This window comes from Zea mays, chromosome 4 (genome assembly GCF_902167145.1).
Source record: "Zea mays cultivar B73 chromosome 4, Zm-B73-REFERENCE-NAM-5.0, whole genome shotgun sequence".
Classification (NCBI taxonomy): Eukaryota; Viridiplantae; Streptophyta; class Magnoliopsida; order Poales; family Poaceae; genus Zea; species Zea mays.
This window is the reverse complement of record NC_050099.1, coordinates 244,951,572-244,968,886: the sequence shown is the minus strand read 5'-3', so window position 1 is coordinate 244,968,886 and position 17,315 is coordinate 244,951,572. Positions and strand designations below refer to the sequence as shown.

The following is a 17,315-nucleotide window of genomic DNA, read 5'->3' as shown; positions in this document are numbered from 1 at the left end:
GACCGCATCGCTGTCGCCTGTCGACCTGAGGTGAAGGATCCCGTGGGGGCCCCCAGTCCTTGTCTAGCAGCCTGCAGCCAGCAGCGTTGCGATGCAGTTATGTAGCGGCAATTACTCACGTCGCTAAGTCCAAGATTAAAATAAAAAAATAAAACGTACATAAATCTAGGTGTATTTATTTTTTTCTCTAAAAAATATAGAGCTTTTAAAAAAAATTGGCCAAAACATATCCCTCCCCCGTCCTTCATCGTTACGTAATACAGGTGCATCCACACCCTCCATTGCGTACAGCCGGCCGGAGTAGACGCGCGCGCGAGCAGGAAGACGACGCGCGGTCCTTTTACCTGCTCGGAGTCGGGACAAATGATTGCGGCACCCAGACGGACGCTTGGCCGTCGCGTGCCGTCCGATTCTCCGATCACGCGGGGACAAAATTCTTGACGCGGGAGACGAGTGAGTTCTCTCTCTCTCTACATATATATATATATATATATATATATATATATATATATATATATATATATATATATATATATATATATATATATATATATATATATATTTCTATTAAACGGATGCAGCCCCGCGACCAAAAGCAGCATCCACGTCGCTTAAAAAATCTCCTCCGCACACGTGTCCCATATCACTTCACCTTGGCGATACAACGAATCAGCCGCTAACATGCCTTCTCTTCAACTTCCCAACTAAATAAAATAAAAAGAAAGCAGAAAGAAAGCATAGCGCCCAAAAGGCTCTCGACCTCTCGCTTTGCAGCCTACAGCTACTCACTCTCTCCCTCTACATGGTTTAGTCGACTACAGCACCTCTGGCCTCCGTGATTTTGGCAGGCCATACGCGCGGCAATCTATGGCAGGTGTTATGGAACCGTACTTGTGCTTATGTATGTTCTTGTTCTCCCACATGGCGGCCGGGTTTACTTCTCTTCACCCACTCGTACGTCCATATTCCCGTGTAATTGCACCAACTCCCTCCATCTTATTAAAGAAAAATAGTACAGTCCTGGCTTTTCAGTAGACGAGAGTAATTTATCGTGCCTTGAACCTGTTCGGTTTAAGGGCTAGTTTACCTTTTAAAAAAATAAAAATTCCTCGAAAAAATTTGGTTTCCAAAGTAGCCTTTTAAAGTCCTGGATGGTAGTACCCTCAACCAGGCAGCCTATTATCTTGACAGGCAACCAAAATGAGGTGTCTTTGACTTTGTTTGATTCAGCTTCTGGCCACCAAAAGCTGTTGCTGACTGTCAAACGCTTAGATTTTCAGTCAGCTTCTATAAAATTTATTAGAAAAAAAAATTATTCAAAATCGACATAAACAAATAATCGGTTGAGTCGTTGTAATTGTAGGAATCCGTGACTTTTTAGATCCTGAGCCCTATAAACATATTTATCTTACCCATACGCACGTAAAAGCTTCGAGGTTTGAGACTCGAGAGGCTGCTCATCTAGTAACAAAAAAGAGGAAAGCGACTACCGCCACAGGTTTTCCACGTAGCACGTGGACGGTGGACGGCAAAAGCAAAGCGAGTCTTTTTCGTGACCAACTTTGCACCTCGGTGGCGCAGCAAAAGGCAGGTATGTGGCAGTACCGTTACCGTCAAAGCCTCCCGTCTCACTTCCACGACGGGCGGCAGCAGGTAGCACAGCAGCACCTCGCGGTCCGGGCCAGCCGCAGTTTATTAACTCCGGCAGCGAACGTGGCGGCCCGGCGGGCGGGGCCAAGACAGCTGGCCGTCACGTGCCGCGCTCGCGCGGGGGTGCCCGCCCCCAGGCGGAGGCCTCGGCCGTCCGATGCGTGCGACGGAGCAGACCCGCCACGCCCTCTCCCCGAAAGGGCTCTGCGCCCAGCAGCAACGTCTCTTTTGGGGCGCAGCATGGACCATTGAGGGAAGCGAGCCCATGGACACGGTGGTGCGTGGTGGTGCTAGTGGCGCGACTACTGTGCCATGGGCCCATGCCCCCCGCCGCCCCCCTCGAGTCTCGGCGCAGTCAACATTTGGTGGAATGACCTAATTCGTCATACTAGTACTAACTAACTATAAGGAATGAGTGATGATGTATCAACTCATTCCATTCCACAAACCAAATAAAAATAGTAAGTAGTGAGAAGATTATGTACTAACTTATTCTTCAACCCAAAACGGCCTAGCATAAAGCGGTTCCACGACACTTTTCACCGTCACGGGCGGTTGGTCAGGTCAGCCGCCCCGCCCGGTCAAGGTCACAGCCACGGCGCCGCCGGTGCGGTGCAGGACCGCAGCCCGTCACGTCGGCGCTGTACTTGCCGGTGCACCACTGCCCAGCAGCGGACCCGTCCGTCCGTCCGTCGCGGCCAAACGAGAGGCATTCGCTCACGGATCAGGATCACACTTCCGCGTCGCCGTGTGGCCCGTACCCGTGTCGGTAGGCACTGTTTTGGGTCGGCACGTATCGTGGCAGCCACCTGCTTGCTGCGTGGCTGCTGACTGTTGGGGGCCAAGCCAACCAACCGTCCCCGTGCCCCCATCTCCGAGAGGTGACCCGCCGACGAGACTTGGACAGGGCTGTCCTCTCCTGACATTTTACGGCCACGACCGAGGCCCCACCGACGAGTTTTTTAAAAAGATTTTTTTCGTTTCATGAAACAATCACATACACAATAAATAAGATTCCATATACAACAGAGACAGTAGAATAAGTCTGAGTCCAGTGCACAGCCTCTCTCTCTCGCCTCTGCCACGTCAGCTCTCGCCTCCACTCTCGTCTCTGCTGTTCCAGTGCACAGGCTGTAGCAGGCTATAGCCTCAGCCCACAGCCACATCAGCTTTTCTATTTCAGGATTAAATAATTCACACAGATTTATTTCAACGCTTACAAATCACACAACATAATATTTTTTATTGAATTTAAAATTACAAAGTGTATAATAATTAAAAGAAAAGTACATGACAATTAAAAAATTACATAACAATTAATAGAAAATTACATAAATCTAATTATGACCTCCAACAGGTAGGGATATTTATAGATGGATTGGGAATGAAATTTGTGATTTTTTGCATTTTTTTTCGAATTTTTTGGACTCCAAACGGTAAAAAACGGCTAGTCCACGTGGCACACGTGGACCAATCACGTCGCGCCACCGCACTCTCGTCCCGTCAGTGCGTCGCCCCCCTCTCGCCTCCCTCTCGCCCAGACGCGCGCGCCAACGCGGGCGAGAGCGGGGCGATATCGCCCGCTCTCGCCGGGCGTGAGTGCCGTCGCCCTCTCTCTCCCTCTCGCCTGCCTATCGCCTCGCGCGGGGCGGTAGAGGGCCCTTCTCGCCTCCCTTCTAGCCTCCATTGGCACCAGCCTAACAATTCAACTATTTAGCATGCTCAAAAATTTCCTTTAGCAGACAATACTTCATCTACACATCACTTGCATTAACCTTTTAATCACTCGCGCATAATAAGAAAAGAGTTTCGTACATATTTTTTTTGGCTTATGCACCCTGTATAGAATAATAAATGATCAATCATTAATTTATGAGATTGAAGAAATACACACATATAAAATACGAGGACTAGTACACTGCACACTATGGCTATATGCATTTAACAAAACACGCATTCAACGTGTCGTCACGTCAGATTAGCAGTTTTGCGATGGTTTGTTTCCTCTAAGACTGCGACGGTCTCATCGATTTGTTTCTTGGTTTTTCCAACAAGCTGCAGTTAACAAATAGATAACGGATAGACTACCAAATGGAAACTAAAACTAAGACCAATTACTAAAATTTCAAATCACACATCATATACTCGATACATACTTAGGGGCATATAGTTTTGGGGCCCAGGGTGGCCGCCCCACCCGGCGCCCCTCGGGGCCGACCCTGCCTTGAAGCGGGACACCTCTCTATCTGTGGTCGAGCGACCACACGCGCAAAGTTCAAACGGCACCATCGCATATATAAACAGTAAAACACGGATCTAGTAATAGATAATCCACATTATGGTAGACCTAAACAGATCTTAGACAACTCGAGAATTAAAACGACAACCGAACTAATCAAGAAAACAACATTGGTTAACCAATGCTATAGATTTACTTACACTACTCCTGCTAGAGCGACGAGGAACACGAGCAGACGACACGGGCAAGCCCGCGCATGTGGTCAGTTCATAGCAGCCTTCATAGTCGTTTGTGTGTCTCAAGTAAAGGGTAAAGCACACCCTGGCATATAAAGTTAATTATCTCCTACTTAGACGAGCAACGTAGGACTAAAGTCTATCGTCATAGCTTTCTTAGAGCAACTCCAATAGTTATGTAAATTTTAGCTCTCTAAATCACAGATTTAAGAAGTTGCTAAATGGCTTTTGGAGTAAAAAAATGTGAGTTCTCCAATAGTTCTCTAAATATAGGTTGTAATTTTGTTTTGTATTTATCCACATAAAAAATAAGTCACAAAAACTATATAATGCAGTCAACATTTTTGTTTAGGGAGTTGTTAAATGGTTGCCAAATGTAGAGAGAAAATGAGGTTAGATGATAAATTGTTAAATTTAGAAAGTTCATTTAGAGAACTGTTGGAGAATAGTTTTCATATTAATTACCTAAATTATTGATTTAGGAAGTCTTTTAGAGAACCACTGGAGTTGCTCTTAGATCATGTACACTAGTTCCCTAAAAAACTCTCCAAATTCAGATTTAGCAAGTTGCAACTTTGGTCTCCAACAACTCCTAATTTGTAGGTTGCTAAATATATTTAAGTTATGTTAACTCGGCTTCTATTTGTTACTAGTATTTTTTATTTTGTACGAGATCACGATTATCCATCCTTTTCGCAGCACAAATCATTCAAAGTACATAACTTGTACATGAGATGTGGATTCGATGACGGACAAATGATTTCTTTGGTTTGACTGACGCGCGAAATATGTTATAGGGAGTGTAAAAAATGTCCCTAAATCTGGAGACTAAATATGGGTATTAGGAAGTTGGTATATTTGAAGATTTCATTTAAGAAATTGTTGGATGTTGTTATTTGGTTAATAAAACTATAATTAATCTTAAAAACTTTTTTAGGAACTAGTGGAGTTGCGCATATGAATTGGTCCAACCACTATTGAGCGTAAAAGGGGCCATATTTCAACAGTAATGGCGAAAGATTCTTCCAAATTCGTGCACGAAAGTATCAATAGTGGTTGATTAGTGCGTGCTTGTTGTTTAGCCCGGCAATCAGCTGCCCTATCCCATCACTACTGGTCACTTATCCTGCTTCTCGCGTGGCACGGGCAAAGCTGGCGAACGTTACGACTACAGCAGTGCAGACACAGCGTTAACCAGCATTTGTTAATAATAACGTGTCAGAATATTTTGTAGAGGGAAGGAGCCAAAATCGCTGAAACGTAGACAGGGGTTGCCCTTGTGCTGTAACATTACCAACCTACCTTATTAACCAGTGACGACGGATTAACCCTCGTCTCAAGCCCCTCACTCAGCCTCAGACACGACACCCGCGAGACAGCCACGTGGCCATCTTCCAATGGCTGGCTCGGATGGCCGGGCCCGCGCGTCAGGAAATTTACCGTGCCCGGCTATATAATGGCGCTGCCGTTTACCGGGCTACTCCTGTCCTGTCCCTGTCGCCTGCTCACGTTCCATTCATCGCCCGGCTTCAGCGAAGCCAAGTACAGTGCTCGATCGCACGCTGTCTGCCTGCCCCCGCCACTGGATGCGCCTCGCCGCCGGCAATGGCGTCCGCCGTAGCTAGCAGCGTGCACGCGGGACCCGCCGCGGCAGGGGCCTTGACGTTCGGGTGGCTCGGCCCGCGCCTGTCCCTGGGCGGCCGCGACGCCTCCGCCACCGCCGCGGAGGCGGAGGAACCCGCCGCGGCGTCCAATGCGGCGGAGCCGGCGATCTCCAAGGACTTCATCGACTTCGAGTTCTGCCTCGGCGTGTCGTCCACCACGATGCTGCCCGCGGACGAGCTCTTCGCCGACGGCAAGCTGCTGCCGCTCCGCCCCCCGCAGGCGGCCGCCGCCCGCGGGGTGGAGAGGCGGCGGGACACCGCGCTGGTCGAGGAGGTCCCGGCCGCACCGGAGCTGAGCCGGGCGGCGCGACTCTCCGCGCCCGAGGCGGCGCTGGACCTGGACCCGTACGTGTTCTCGCCCAAGGCGCCCACGTGCTCTAGCCGGTGGCGGGAGCTGCTGCGGCTCAGGAAGGCCGGCCAGACGCCGTCCGCGTCCGCGTCGCCCCCGGCATCCCCCGCGGCGACCCCTTCGTCGAGGGCATCCAGCTCCTCGGCGGCCAGGTCGCTGAAGCTGCTCCTCCAGCGGAGCGGCGGCGGCCGCGTGGCGGACCTCGCCGCGGCGCCTCTCCTGCTGCGCGACAGCTCCGACTCGGAGGCGTCGCTGTCGCTCACGTCCTCCCGCTACTCGCTCTCGTCGTCGTCGTCGTCGTCCGGGCACGACCACGACGACTTCCCGCGCCACTCCCTCGACTCCGTGGACCCAACCCCACGTCCCCGCATCCGCCTTGTCCGCTCCCACCCCCAGGCGCCGCAGCCGCAACCACACCCGCCCGTCTCTGCTTCGGCCTCTGCTCCCGCTCCCGCTCCTGCGCGCGCCGCGCATAGCCCCGCTCGCCGCCGCCCGTCTCCGTCGCCCTCGCCGCCGCCGCCGCAGCAGCAGCAGCAGCAGGCAAGCGTGATCTCGGTAGACTCCCCCCGCATGAACGCCTCAGGCAAGATCGTGTTCCAGGGCCTAGAGCGCAGCTCCAGCTCCCCCGCCGGCAGCGCCCACTCGTCCATGCGGTCGCGGTCGCGGTCCCGGTCCCGCGTGATGGACCGGTCCTACTCGGCCGGCGTCCGCGCCACGCCGGTCGTGCTCAACGTCCCGGTGTGCTCGCGCCCGGTGTTCGGCTTCTTCAAGGACAAGAAGGAAGCCGCGGCGGCCGCCGCGCGGTCGCGGTCGGCGCTGGGCCGGAGGACGACGACGACGACGACTGCTGCGGCCGGTGGAGTGGGCGGCAGAGATCTCGGCAATGGTAAACTGACATCGTTCGTTTTGGCTGACTAAAAGAGCTAGTAGGCGACAATTAGCTAGTGGTTCTTCGGCCGCGACAAGGAAATAGATCAAAAGGAGTTTGAGGACTTGGGGGTAGAAGAGGTGGGTGGGGGCTTAGTTTGGGATCTCGTCCGGAGAAGAGAGACGATTGGGTGGATAGTTTCGGTCAGCTGATTTCGTTTCGTGAGGCAAATAGTTTTGCGAGCAGTTTGACCAAACACCCCGGGACCGTTTTGCTCCTGTAATGCAATTATGCAAATCCTGCCTGCCCCGTGGTCTTTTTGCTAGTCTTCCCCGTATGATCCTTTGTAGTAGTCCACTGTACTAGGCTACCAGCACATTTGTTGACCTTTTTAGGCTCTGGCAGGTCCGCAGTGAGGAGAAAAAGAAAAGAAAATAAGCTTTTGTGCATTTGTTTGTTTGTTTGTCTGCCAGTTCTTTGCCGTACCAGCACGCACATTTGTGTGAACTGAAAAGCTGGGTGGAAAAAAAGAAGAGAAAGGGACTTTGTATGTTTTAGTAAACATGAAACATCGCAATTGTGTTTGTCATTGCCTGGTTAATGAGCGTGTAAAACCGAGCTGAGATTCTCGGCTTGATCGAAGAAGAAGAAAAAAAAATTGAAACAAGGGAATCGGTACCGGTATCTTATCTAGTACTAGAAATCAGCCGGGGATAAGATATCTGAGCGTTAGAAATAAGTGAGAGAAAAAAGAGAAAGTTGCCGGTGTTGTGTTAATCATGGTGGTCATGGTGCCATGTGTCCCCTGTTATTAATAACTCCAGTTCACTTGAACCAGCCTGCCACCCATGCACGCACCTGCGCTGCAGTAACTTCTTGTTGGGTTCTTCCAGTTTCACTTTCTACCCTCGCCTCGCCTGCGTGCACTGCACAGCACTGGCCGCCCGGCCGTCGCTCTCTCTCTCTCTCTCTCTCACTCTCTCTGCGCTCCTGCTGCAGTTCTTAATTAATTGAAGGAGATGCCGGTCCGAGCAGGCGAGCCGGAGCATCCTGGCGCGGCTCCGTGGACGGCCATGTGTGCCGCCGCTGAGTGCTGAATCGGGCACTGTGCGCCATGTGCGGCCATCCGAGGAGACACCCGCGTAGAAGAAAAAAAACCAGTCGGAAAAGGCAGTAAAAAAAAATCCGTCTCCCTCGGACAGCAAGCGGCAACGCTGGCTGTCTCCCCGGGCGGGCGGGCGGGCCGATCCGTACGCCGTGCCGCGCCCTGCGCCCACGTGGGCTGAGTCTCCGATGCCGTTGCCATGCCTCCACCCCTGCGGTTTTGAGAGTGCTGTGCTGTGCAGGGGTCTCTCGTTTCGTTTCCGCTGCGTGTCTTTTGACTGGTGCCAGCCTTTGGGCTATGGCTCCTGACGGAAACGCTGTTCAGTCCTGCGCGCGCGCGCGCTGCACCGCCACCGGCGATCAGGGGGCACCTGCGTCCCTTGTACTCGATCTCGATCCAGTGGTGTGGATACTACGGTGCTTCTACAACGCAGAGCATGGCATGGGCAGCGCCAGCGAGATGTAAGTAACACAGCCCGGTGGATCTTGCACTTACCTCGAACAGCTGTAAAAGAGAGCGCTGTCAGCGCCAGCGAGTGAACCTGGGCGGGCAAGAGTGAGGAGATCATAGCAGAATCCGTGCACCAGGCGTGCGTGGTGGCGAGCGCAGCGCAGGGCACCTGTAGTACGCGGCCGGTGTCCTCGCTCTGCGCCAGCCCAGCCGGCCAGGCCCAGCCTTTGCCCTTTTGCTGAATTGCTGCCTGTCCCCTATGGTCTCTGGCGCGCGTGATGAGTGTGTCTAGCTGATCGGTGCGCGCGCGCGCGGGCAGGGATCCGACGGCTGCTGGGACTGGGAGGGGTCGGGCTCGGGGCTCTGCGGCCGCCGCGACGCGAATTCCTGCCCTAGTCTCTACTCTGCCACGCGCCCACGCCCCAGCCCCTCCTCCGCGTCGTGCAGATGTGCAGCCACGCGCCATTGGTGCCGGCCAAATAAGATGGGCCGCGAAAACGTACTCCTAGGCGTCGACTACCTGTTCCGGCCCAGGCCGAAAGGCAGTCGGATATCTGGTGTGCCCGAGCCTGGCCCGCTCATCGGTTGGCGGTTCCTGTGCTGGACCAACTGGGCCGCCATGGCCAGGCCGCGTGTTTCCGTTCGTCTACACAACCAACCATTCAACCCCGTTCGCACCGTCCGATATATATATATACTAGTCGGTTGCCCGTGCGTTGCGACGGCTTACAACAATACCCACGTAAACTATCCATCAAAAAAAATTCAAGATTTTTATTGATTGTCTCCGCTCTCTGTATAATATATTTTTTGATTTGGCTAACTGATGTTATTGTTTACTCTATGCAAATATGTCTTGGTACAACACGACCAATGGATTTATCTATTAGAAGAGAGTTCACAACGATTGACTGAATGAACAGAGATTATAAAATGACATAATTCCATCATACAGAGACCAAATAAGAGAGTTTGTGAGATCAAGTTTATAAAATAAGTCCCATGAAGTCAAACTTATAAAAAAGATAGATCAAAATATGGAGTGATTGCTAAAGTCAGGCATCAATAAAAACTGGATGCGCTCCATATAAATTACGCTACTTCGTAGCAATTACTAACGTTTAAAACCAACAAATAAACTTTCATTTTGTTGTTAGTGTGACAAATCATTGTTGCTCCATCCAATTCAACAACCTCAAAAACTATGTAGTTCATTGCGCCAATGTGGTCTCAGAAACGACCTAATGCTTGCAAGAGCAAAGAACGACGTGTCGTGCTTGGGCTGTAGCCTCGGCCCATAGTACTGGCCCGACCCGACACGATTATTTTTTATTTTACAAAAAAACGTATATACCTATATACAATTTATATTCAATATTAAAAACATCTTAGCGTGATGTTCTACTGGTTAGACAGTTTCACCCAGTGTTCGAACCCCACCTCCTGCACTGTTTTTTAACATTTTATGCTGGTTTAATTAAATGGATCGACGGGCTAACGGGCTGGCCCGACACAGTTAGCAAGCCGGCATGACATTCCTGTGCCATAGTTGTGACCCGCGTGCATCTAGCCCGTGTCGGGCGTCGTTACGCTGATTTAATTAAATGGATCGACGGACTAACGGGCTGGCCCGACAGAGTTAGCAGACCGACATGACGTGTCTGTGTCATAGTTGTGGCCCACGTGCATCTAGCCCGTGTCGGGCGTCGTTTGGCATCTATAGACGTGCAGCGGATTAATTTGAAATAGTTGTATGGGGTTATTTGTAAAAAAATGACGCATGACGACCGTTGAAACTGGTGCTTTAAGTATAGTATAGAAACTGGTGCTTTAAGTATAGTATAGAAATGCCACATACGTTAGCTTGCCCTGCCCCTGCTTAATTAATCATCATCGCTCGCTCGCTCGCTCGCTCGCTTTATTAGTAATTTGCTATTTTGCTTGACCATTGTTTCCGAGATAAATAGCTAAACGATAGATAGCTTTCAATATATAATTACAAGAAGCCCAGTAAAAAACATAACCTGTTACAGACTACGTACAGTATACAACACATTAGCACGCACGACTATATATATCCTCGTATACTGTATAATACTGTACCAGAAAACAAAACACCAAACAATAAGCACATGCATGATGCATCATGTGCTAGTTATTTGTTTTTCTGAGTTACGAACTTTAACATTGCAATTGATATCTCTAAATTTGTAAAAATAAATAAATAAAAAAATGGTAACGCACGTCCCTAAACTTGTTAAGTGATCCTTGAACTTGCAAATGCATTTGCAACTATGAAGAACCAGAACAAAACTTTGGTGGTCTATACAAATATCAGATATCCGTTAGATCCCATAATGCTAGATCTGAAACTAACCTTTTTTTTTTGTGTGTGTGTGGTGGTGCTGTGTCCTATCTTCTGGATATCGACCGAACAAAAACTAGTGGCAACGTCTGCTAACAGCTCAGAGATAGTTGCGTTATGTCAAGCTACATCGGATGACTAATCACGTCATGCATGTAAATGTGACACCGTCGTAAACAGCCTCACAATTATCTATGGAAATAATATGGCATGCGTTGCATAAATAAAAAATGGGCTTTTAAGTGAAAATATCCAACTAGTCAATCCCTGTAATAATCTAGCTAATTTATTCGCTAAATCCTATATAGGGCCTGTTTGGTTTGTGGCTAAATGTGTCACACTTTGCCTAAGGTTAGTCGTTCGAATTGAATAACTAACCTTAGCCAGAAAAGTTAGGCAAAGTGTGGCAACTGAGGTAGTGAACCAAACAGACCCATAATACGCCCGACAGCCATCACCAAAGATATATCCCAACATGAGTTAGGTCTTTGACTCTGCTTAATACTATACTGCAATCATAGTCTTCTTCTTCTCGCCGAGCGCTGACGTGCATCTACAATTGAGAGAGCAGGTCTGTGTAACCCGTCGTCCGCGAGATCTTGCGACTAGAGAGGGTGAATAAGGTTTTTGGTAAGCGTCTTCATGCGACTGCTCACATGCTTCCCAACGACCGTCGTCGCTCTTGCTGCTTCGGCATCTTCATATAATATGTTTAATTGATACGCGTCATCTGATCTAATCTCGTTCTTCGGTTTATCTGTTCGTATAGATGTATTCTATGTATTGGTTACTAACCTATTAGGAAACAACATACTAGTTTCTTTATTGTAATCATGATTTATATTCAGAATTTAATCTAGAAACTGTATAAATTTTTAACAATCATTTATGCGGAGCACTATAAACGTCGACACAGCAGGAGCCACACATGGTACAACCATTAATGGCATCATCGCCCGCTCAATCTAGTCCGACTTGCGACAGTGGCTAGTCAGCTAAATCACCTATTGTATGATACATACACCATTCGTTTGTGGCCAGACTAGGTTGCAGACATTGAAGGCGATTTTTTTTTGAAGCGTTTTCAGGGCATAAGATCTTGGAAGATAAATTTGCCTCACAATTGCAACTCATAAGCAATATGTTTGAATATTGTATTTATAGATTTCGTATCTACTTATTATTAGGCCTTTACTTTGTCCGAATCCGTCACTGCATATCCGTTATCACTAACCTTATGAACTTAACTCTCGTTGAGTGGAAATTAGATTATCACTGGCGGTTTATTTACATCAACCGTCAATAGAAATACTCCATCTCCTCTAGCGGCTTTGACGGTTAAATATAAACAAATTATAAAACTAGTTATATAGTTAATGATTAAATCCTAATCAATCCGTAATTAACAAATATTTATTGTAGTATTACATGAGAAATCACGAACTAATTAGATTTTAATAAACTTTTATTATCGTTTATATCTTATCTATATAATTAGTTCTTATAATTAAATTATATTACCTTTTATTAATTTCTAAAGTATTTTCATTTGTGGTTGGTGTAACTAAACCGACAATAGAAATTAGATTATCGCTGATGATTTAGTAAACGTTATTTTATATTGTAGATTATACTATTCTTAAAGTAAGGTTTGAAATAATAGATACGATGGATAAGATGCTGTAGACAGCCTAGCTACCTCATTTGCCATTTCTTTATGCCTTTGTGGCTTTGTGATAAAACTCATGGACTACCAGAACTTGCTGCGAGGATAAAGTAGTCAAACGATCGTTGTCTCTATCTGAAAGCATTAAAAGTTGGTGGCACTCCATGTTCCTTATCTTATGAACCCAAAAACCCAGTCTACAATATTTGTATCCAAAGTCCCTTGTTCCTCATCGGATTTCATCCCCAATCTACGATAAACGAAAGTCATAGCTCCTGTCATTTGCTTCGAAAAAAAATTCTATAACTGATTTAGATGCCGGCAAAACGTGTTTGGAACTTAACAATATCTTTTTCCCAGCTCTAGTTTATCACAACTTGCTTGGAACCAAAAGGTTTTATTATTGTTGGTGAAGTTGTGTGCTTGACATCCTCAAACTCCGATACAGGATTTCAGGTTCTTGATGAGCAATACTGTATAAACCATGGCTTCATAGGTATGTACTACTGTATCAATATGCATATTAGTTGGACCATATTCTGAAAATTTGTTCCGAACTACAATTACTACCACTTGTGAATTTTTAAGTGTTCATTGTAAATACCCGAAGACGGTGCTTGCAAGTTAATATGGTCCCAATTTTTATGCGGAAGAGACTTGTACTTCTTATTGTTATGTAGTGGCCAACATGATTTAATAAGCATCATGCCCCTTCGTTTGTATTCCAACCTTGTTCTTATAATAAATAGAAGGAATGCTCTTATGACAGTTCTAAGCCGCTGCTTTGGGACCTCAAACAATAAAAGTGTCCCACCCTTTGCGATTCCATTTCATATAAACAATTTAGGAGACGATCAACTGTGACTGAAGCACAGGCACGAGTTTAGATTTCAGGTGAATAAATCGCAATGACTGAAGACCGTTTGCTTGATGATTCATAGGAAAAAATGCATGGAAATTATGAAGCACATCTGCTCTGTTGCTAGGCGCATATTTGCATCAGGTTGTGCTATAACTATAAAGCTGCGATAGTTTTTTTTTGGGGGGGTCTAAGTCAACTGAGTTGGAAATCTGCAAGATTTGTAGCTGTCATGTATGAGTTGGATTGGAAAGCTGTATTTGCACATGTGCTTAACTGAAAGTACATGATAATGATATGCATGATCCAAGCGGTTGTTTGCTTGTGCTGTCGTCTGGATAACTGTATACGCGTCATTGCGTGTGTTCTGTGGGCAAAGGCGGCCGTATACCTAGTGACGCCCGTAATGATATTTACTCTCTGTTTTAAATTATAAATTATTTTGTTTTTTTAAGTCAAAGCAACCAAATTTATATAATAATTAATAAATATTTGCGATATTAAATAAATAGTATTAGTTTTTTGTTAACTATAAAAAATATTTTATATTATATCTTTTGATGTCACAAATTTTTTTATATTTTTATCAAAGTGGATATTTAAAACGGATGGAGTAAATATTTATATAATTCCTTGGCGTAATGGCGTGGCTACCCTACCTCACAAGTCCAAATCAGTTTGTCTGCTCCGCCCGTTGCCCGTGGCCCGTCGGTCTCTCTTGCAGTCTCGCCGCTCCCCTTCCTCCCCCGCAGGAATCCGAATCAGTAAGGTCAGCTCCAATCTTTAGCCTTACTGGCAGCATGTTGCCACCGACAGAAACTGGTTTATTTCCCTCTTTTCTTCTTCTTGGAACTGGAGGCTATCCTCTAGCTTGGGAATTGGGAATCTCACCTGCAAGATTCGTTTTTTTTTTGGCTAATCCAGTCCGGCGACCTAGGTCTCTCGGCTTGTCCGCAGCCCGCCGGTCAGTAATGGCGCAGGATGATCCGGTTGTTTCTGCTCAGTGGCTGCACGAGCACCTAGGGATGCCTGATGTTAAGGTAAAAAAAAAACATCTAGTTTGCGTGTTCATATTCACTTCAGAGACACTTCAGTAATGCTTCCTTCATCGAAGAAGAAAGTTCAGAGATATACTTCTTCTATCCCCTGCGTTACTGGTATGTGGAGAATATAACAGTTTGGTTGTCTATCAATTTGATATTCCCTTTTATGTGTTGTGTTCTTATTACTCCCAGAAATAATTAGAGGGTTAGGGACATATGTGCTTTGTGACAGTTATCAGCTTGTTTTAGGTTTTGGATGCTTCCTGGTACATGCCGGTAGAGAACAGGGATCCATGGAAAGAATATCAGGTTTTCAGCATCAACTATAACGTGTCTCATCTTCCTTTTTGAGATAATTTTTGGAGCTAAGGTGTTCTAATATCCGCAGGTGGCACACATCCCCGGTGCGCTATTCTTCGACTTAGATGGCATAGTTGATCGGACAACTGATGTGAGAATTGTTTCTGGATATACTTGCATCCTCATTTCTTCATTATTTTAGTTGAAGTATAGATACAGCGACGATTTTCCTAGGATTGTGGTGGTTCATACATCTTTCTGCAAATCTCATGTACTTAGATTTTGCCACCAACTGGAGACTTATTCTTTCAATTAGTTTGTGTAAGATAGTGGCAATATATGGTTTGTCTTTTTTCCTAAAGCATTCTATGTTTACCTATGCTATTGTTTCAGTTACCGCACATGCTGCCATCAGAAGAGGCTTTTGCAGCAGCAATTTCTGAGCTGGATATAAAAAACCAGGATAAAGTTATTGTCTATGATGGAAAGGGATTCTTCAGTGCACCTCGTGTTTGGTGGTAAGCTGAAGTCTGTATCCAGTATCCACCTCATCAAAATGGTGAAACCAGTAGAAAAACTTGCTATTCAGTTGTGCAGTTGATATAAGAAGTATTCAAAATGACGATCTTATCAAGGACACTATTCCTTTGTCATAAGAGTTTTCTGATTGTTTCACTTAACTAACATGATTTCGTTCAAGATGTTCAGGATGTTTAGAGTGTTTGGGCACAAGAAAGTCTGGGTACTAGACGGCGGTTTGCCTCAGTGGCAAGCTTCTGGGTTCAACGTGGAAAAGGCCAGCCCTGACGATGACGCAGTTCTGAAATCAATCGCTGCAAACAGGGCTGTCAAAAGGGTTTATAATGGTGAACAGGTGAGCTCAAATGATGCTACCCATGTGGTTACTAAACATTCTTTTTTTTTCTTATTGGATAATTACAGTTTTTTTCTTTTGGGTCTGTGCAGACAAATACAATCTCGTTTCAGACTGAATTTCAGCCTAATCTATTCTGGGCACTGGAAAAGGCTAGTGACTTTTTTTAACCTCAAAGTACTAGCTTTGCATGGGTAGAAAATGAATAATGTATCAGTCTGGTCATATGATCCCCTTTTGCTTTCTTTGATTTAACATTGATGCCCCACCCAAAATTCCGTGGAACTCCATAAACTTGATCGATTCTCTGAAGTAATAGGATCAGCTCTGAATTCTGTAAATATGATCAACTCAAAAAGGAGCTATGAAGATCATGACTAAGCGAAACATTAATGCTAGTCCCATGCAAACTGAGTTGTTCGATTCATGCGACAGGTCGCACAAAACGTCACTGCTAAGACGTACCAACAGATAGATGCCAGAGCAAAGGGCAGGTACCATCTCACTCTTTAATTGCACTTAGTAGATGTTCTGGTGGTAACTGAATATGGTTGGTTTGCAAGTACAAGCTTAGGTTAGTAAACGCAGTGGTCCTCCATTTTCAAGCAAGGCTCCGCCCTCGCCCTCGCTCTGAATCCAAAGGAACCGCATTTAGTTTAATCTGTTAGATGTACAAATGAAACCAGTTTGTGAACCTGCTAATTGCCAAACGAATTGTTACAAAGTCGCGTTATACGCATTGGCAGCTGATAGCAATTTTTTCTTCTTCTTATTGTTACTCAGTCATCTTCCTAATAAAGTTGGCTTGAGGTTCCTTGTATTTCTGAAGAAACTGACCCACATTAAACCCCCCCCCCCCCCCCCCCCCCCCCCCCCCCCCCCCCCCCGCAGATTCGACGGCGTGGCGCCAGAGCCACGGGAAGGGGTAAGGAGTGGGCATATACCAGGAAGCGTCTGCGTTCCGTTCCCCGAGGTTGGTATGGTCCAAGGATTATTCGGTACGTAGCTTGGATTATTAACCACATAGTTGCTAAGAAAATGGTGGTGTTTGGCTCCACTACCCCTAGATGTTCGACGGCGCACCACCGAGCCTTCTCCTCCCCGCCGACGAGCTGCGGCGGAAGTTTCAGCACGCAGGTCTCCCCGTTCTCTCGCGGCTCAGTTTTGTAACAGTCCCCAGACAAGTAATAACAGTATACATTGGTGCGTTTGGTGCTTCTTCAGGAATCTCCCTGGACCGACCCATCGTCGTGACCTGCGGATCCGGCGTGACTGCCTGCATACTCGCTCTGGTCCGGAACCTTCCCAGTTCATCTTGGACTTTTACTACCAGTACCAGGCGCCTAGCAGAGCGGATCCTTGATAAGATCTGTCTTTTAATTACAGGGGCTGTACAGGATCGGAAAGCGTGATGTGCCAGTCTACGATGGGTCCTGGACGGAGTGGGAGGGTCAGTCGGACTCCGATTACCCCAAAGTCACCGCTCCTGGTACAGCTTGAGCGTCTGGGACTGGGAGTTGGCAGTTTTAGACTGCCAGCATGATGGCATTGTGTTTGCGACAGGCTGAACCGATTTTATCGAGCACTGGAAGCATTGTATTCGCTACTGGTAGGCCTGCTAATGGCAAAAATTCCAACCCACGCCCA

At 46.9% G+C, this 17,315-nt stretch overlaps 2 protein-coding genes across 10 annotated transcripts; both read left to right on the top strand.

Annotated features, from left to right (window-relative positions):
• The first annotated feature begins 5,347 nt into the window (after positions 1–5,347).
• On the top strand, positions 5,348–7,607 carry LOC103654890 (flocculation protein FLO11). The gene has a single exon (XM_008681705.3). It carries the CDS (start codon positions 5,536–5,538, stop codon positions 7,054–7,056), a length of 1,521 nt encoding a protein of 506 aa, XP_008679927.3. The 5' UTR covers positions 5,348–5,535; the 3' UTR covers positions 7,057–7,607.
• A 6,266-nt stretch (positions 7,608–13,873) lies between these two features.
• Positions 13,874–17,315, top strand: LOC100272428 (uncharacterized). Of its 9 annotated transcripts, none has more exons than XM_008678504.4 (13): positions 14,096–14,273; positions 14,376–14,491; positions 14,569–14,608; positions 14,744–14,803; positions 14,920–14,945; positions 15,188–15,312; positions 15,503–15,668; positions 15,761–15,820; positions 16,104–16,162; positions 16,560–16,641; positions 16,736–16,805; positions 16,893–16,960; positions 17,055–17,315. In XM_008678504.4, the coding sequence occupies exons 1-13, from the start codon at positions 14,252–14,254 to the stop codon at positions 17,166–17,168; spliced, it is 1,008 nt and encodes a 335-aa protein (XP_008676726.2). In that variant the 5' UTR covers positions 14,096–14,251; the 3' UTR covers positions 17,169–17,315. The 9 variants fall into 9 exon arrangements, with proteins under 9 accessions (XP_008676731.1, XP_008676730.1, XP_008676733.1 ...); NM_001359712.1 differs by having other exon boundaries at positions 14,118–14,220; positions 17,055–17,309; XM_008678507.4 differs by having other exon boundaries at positions 14,124–14,215.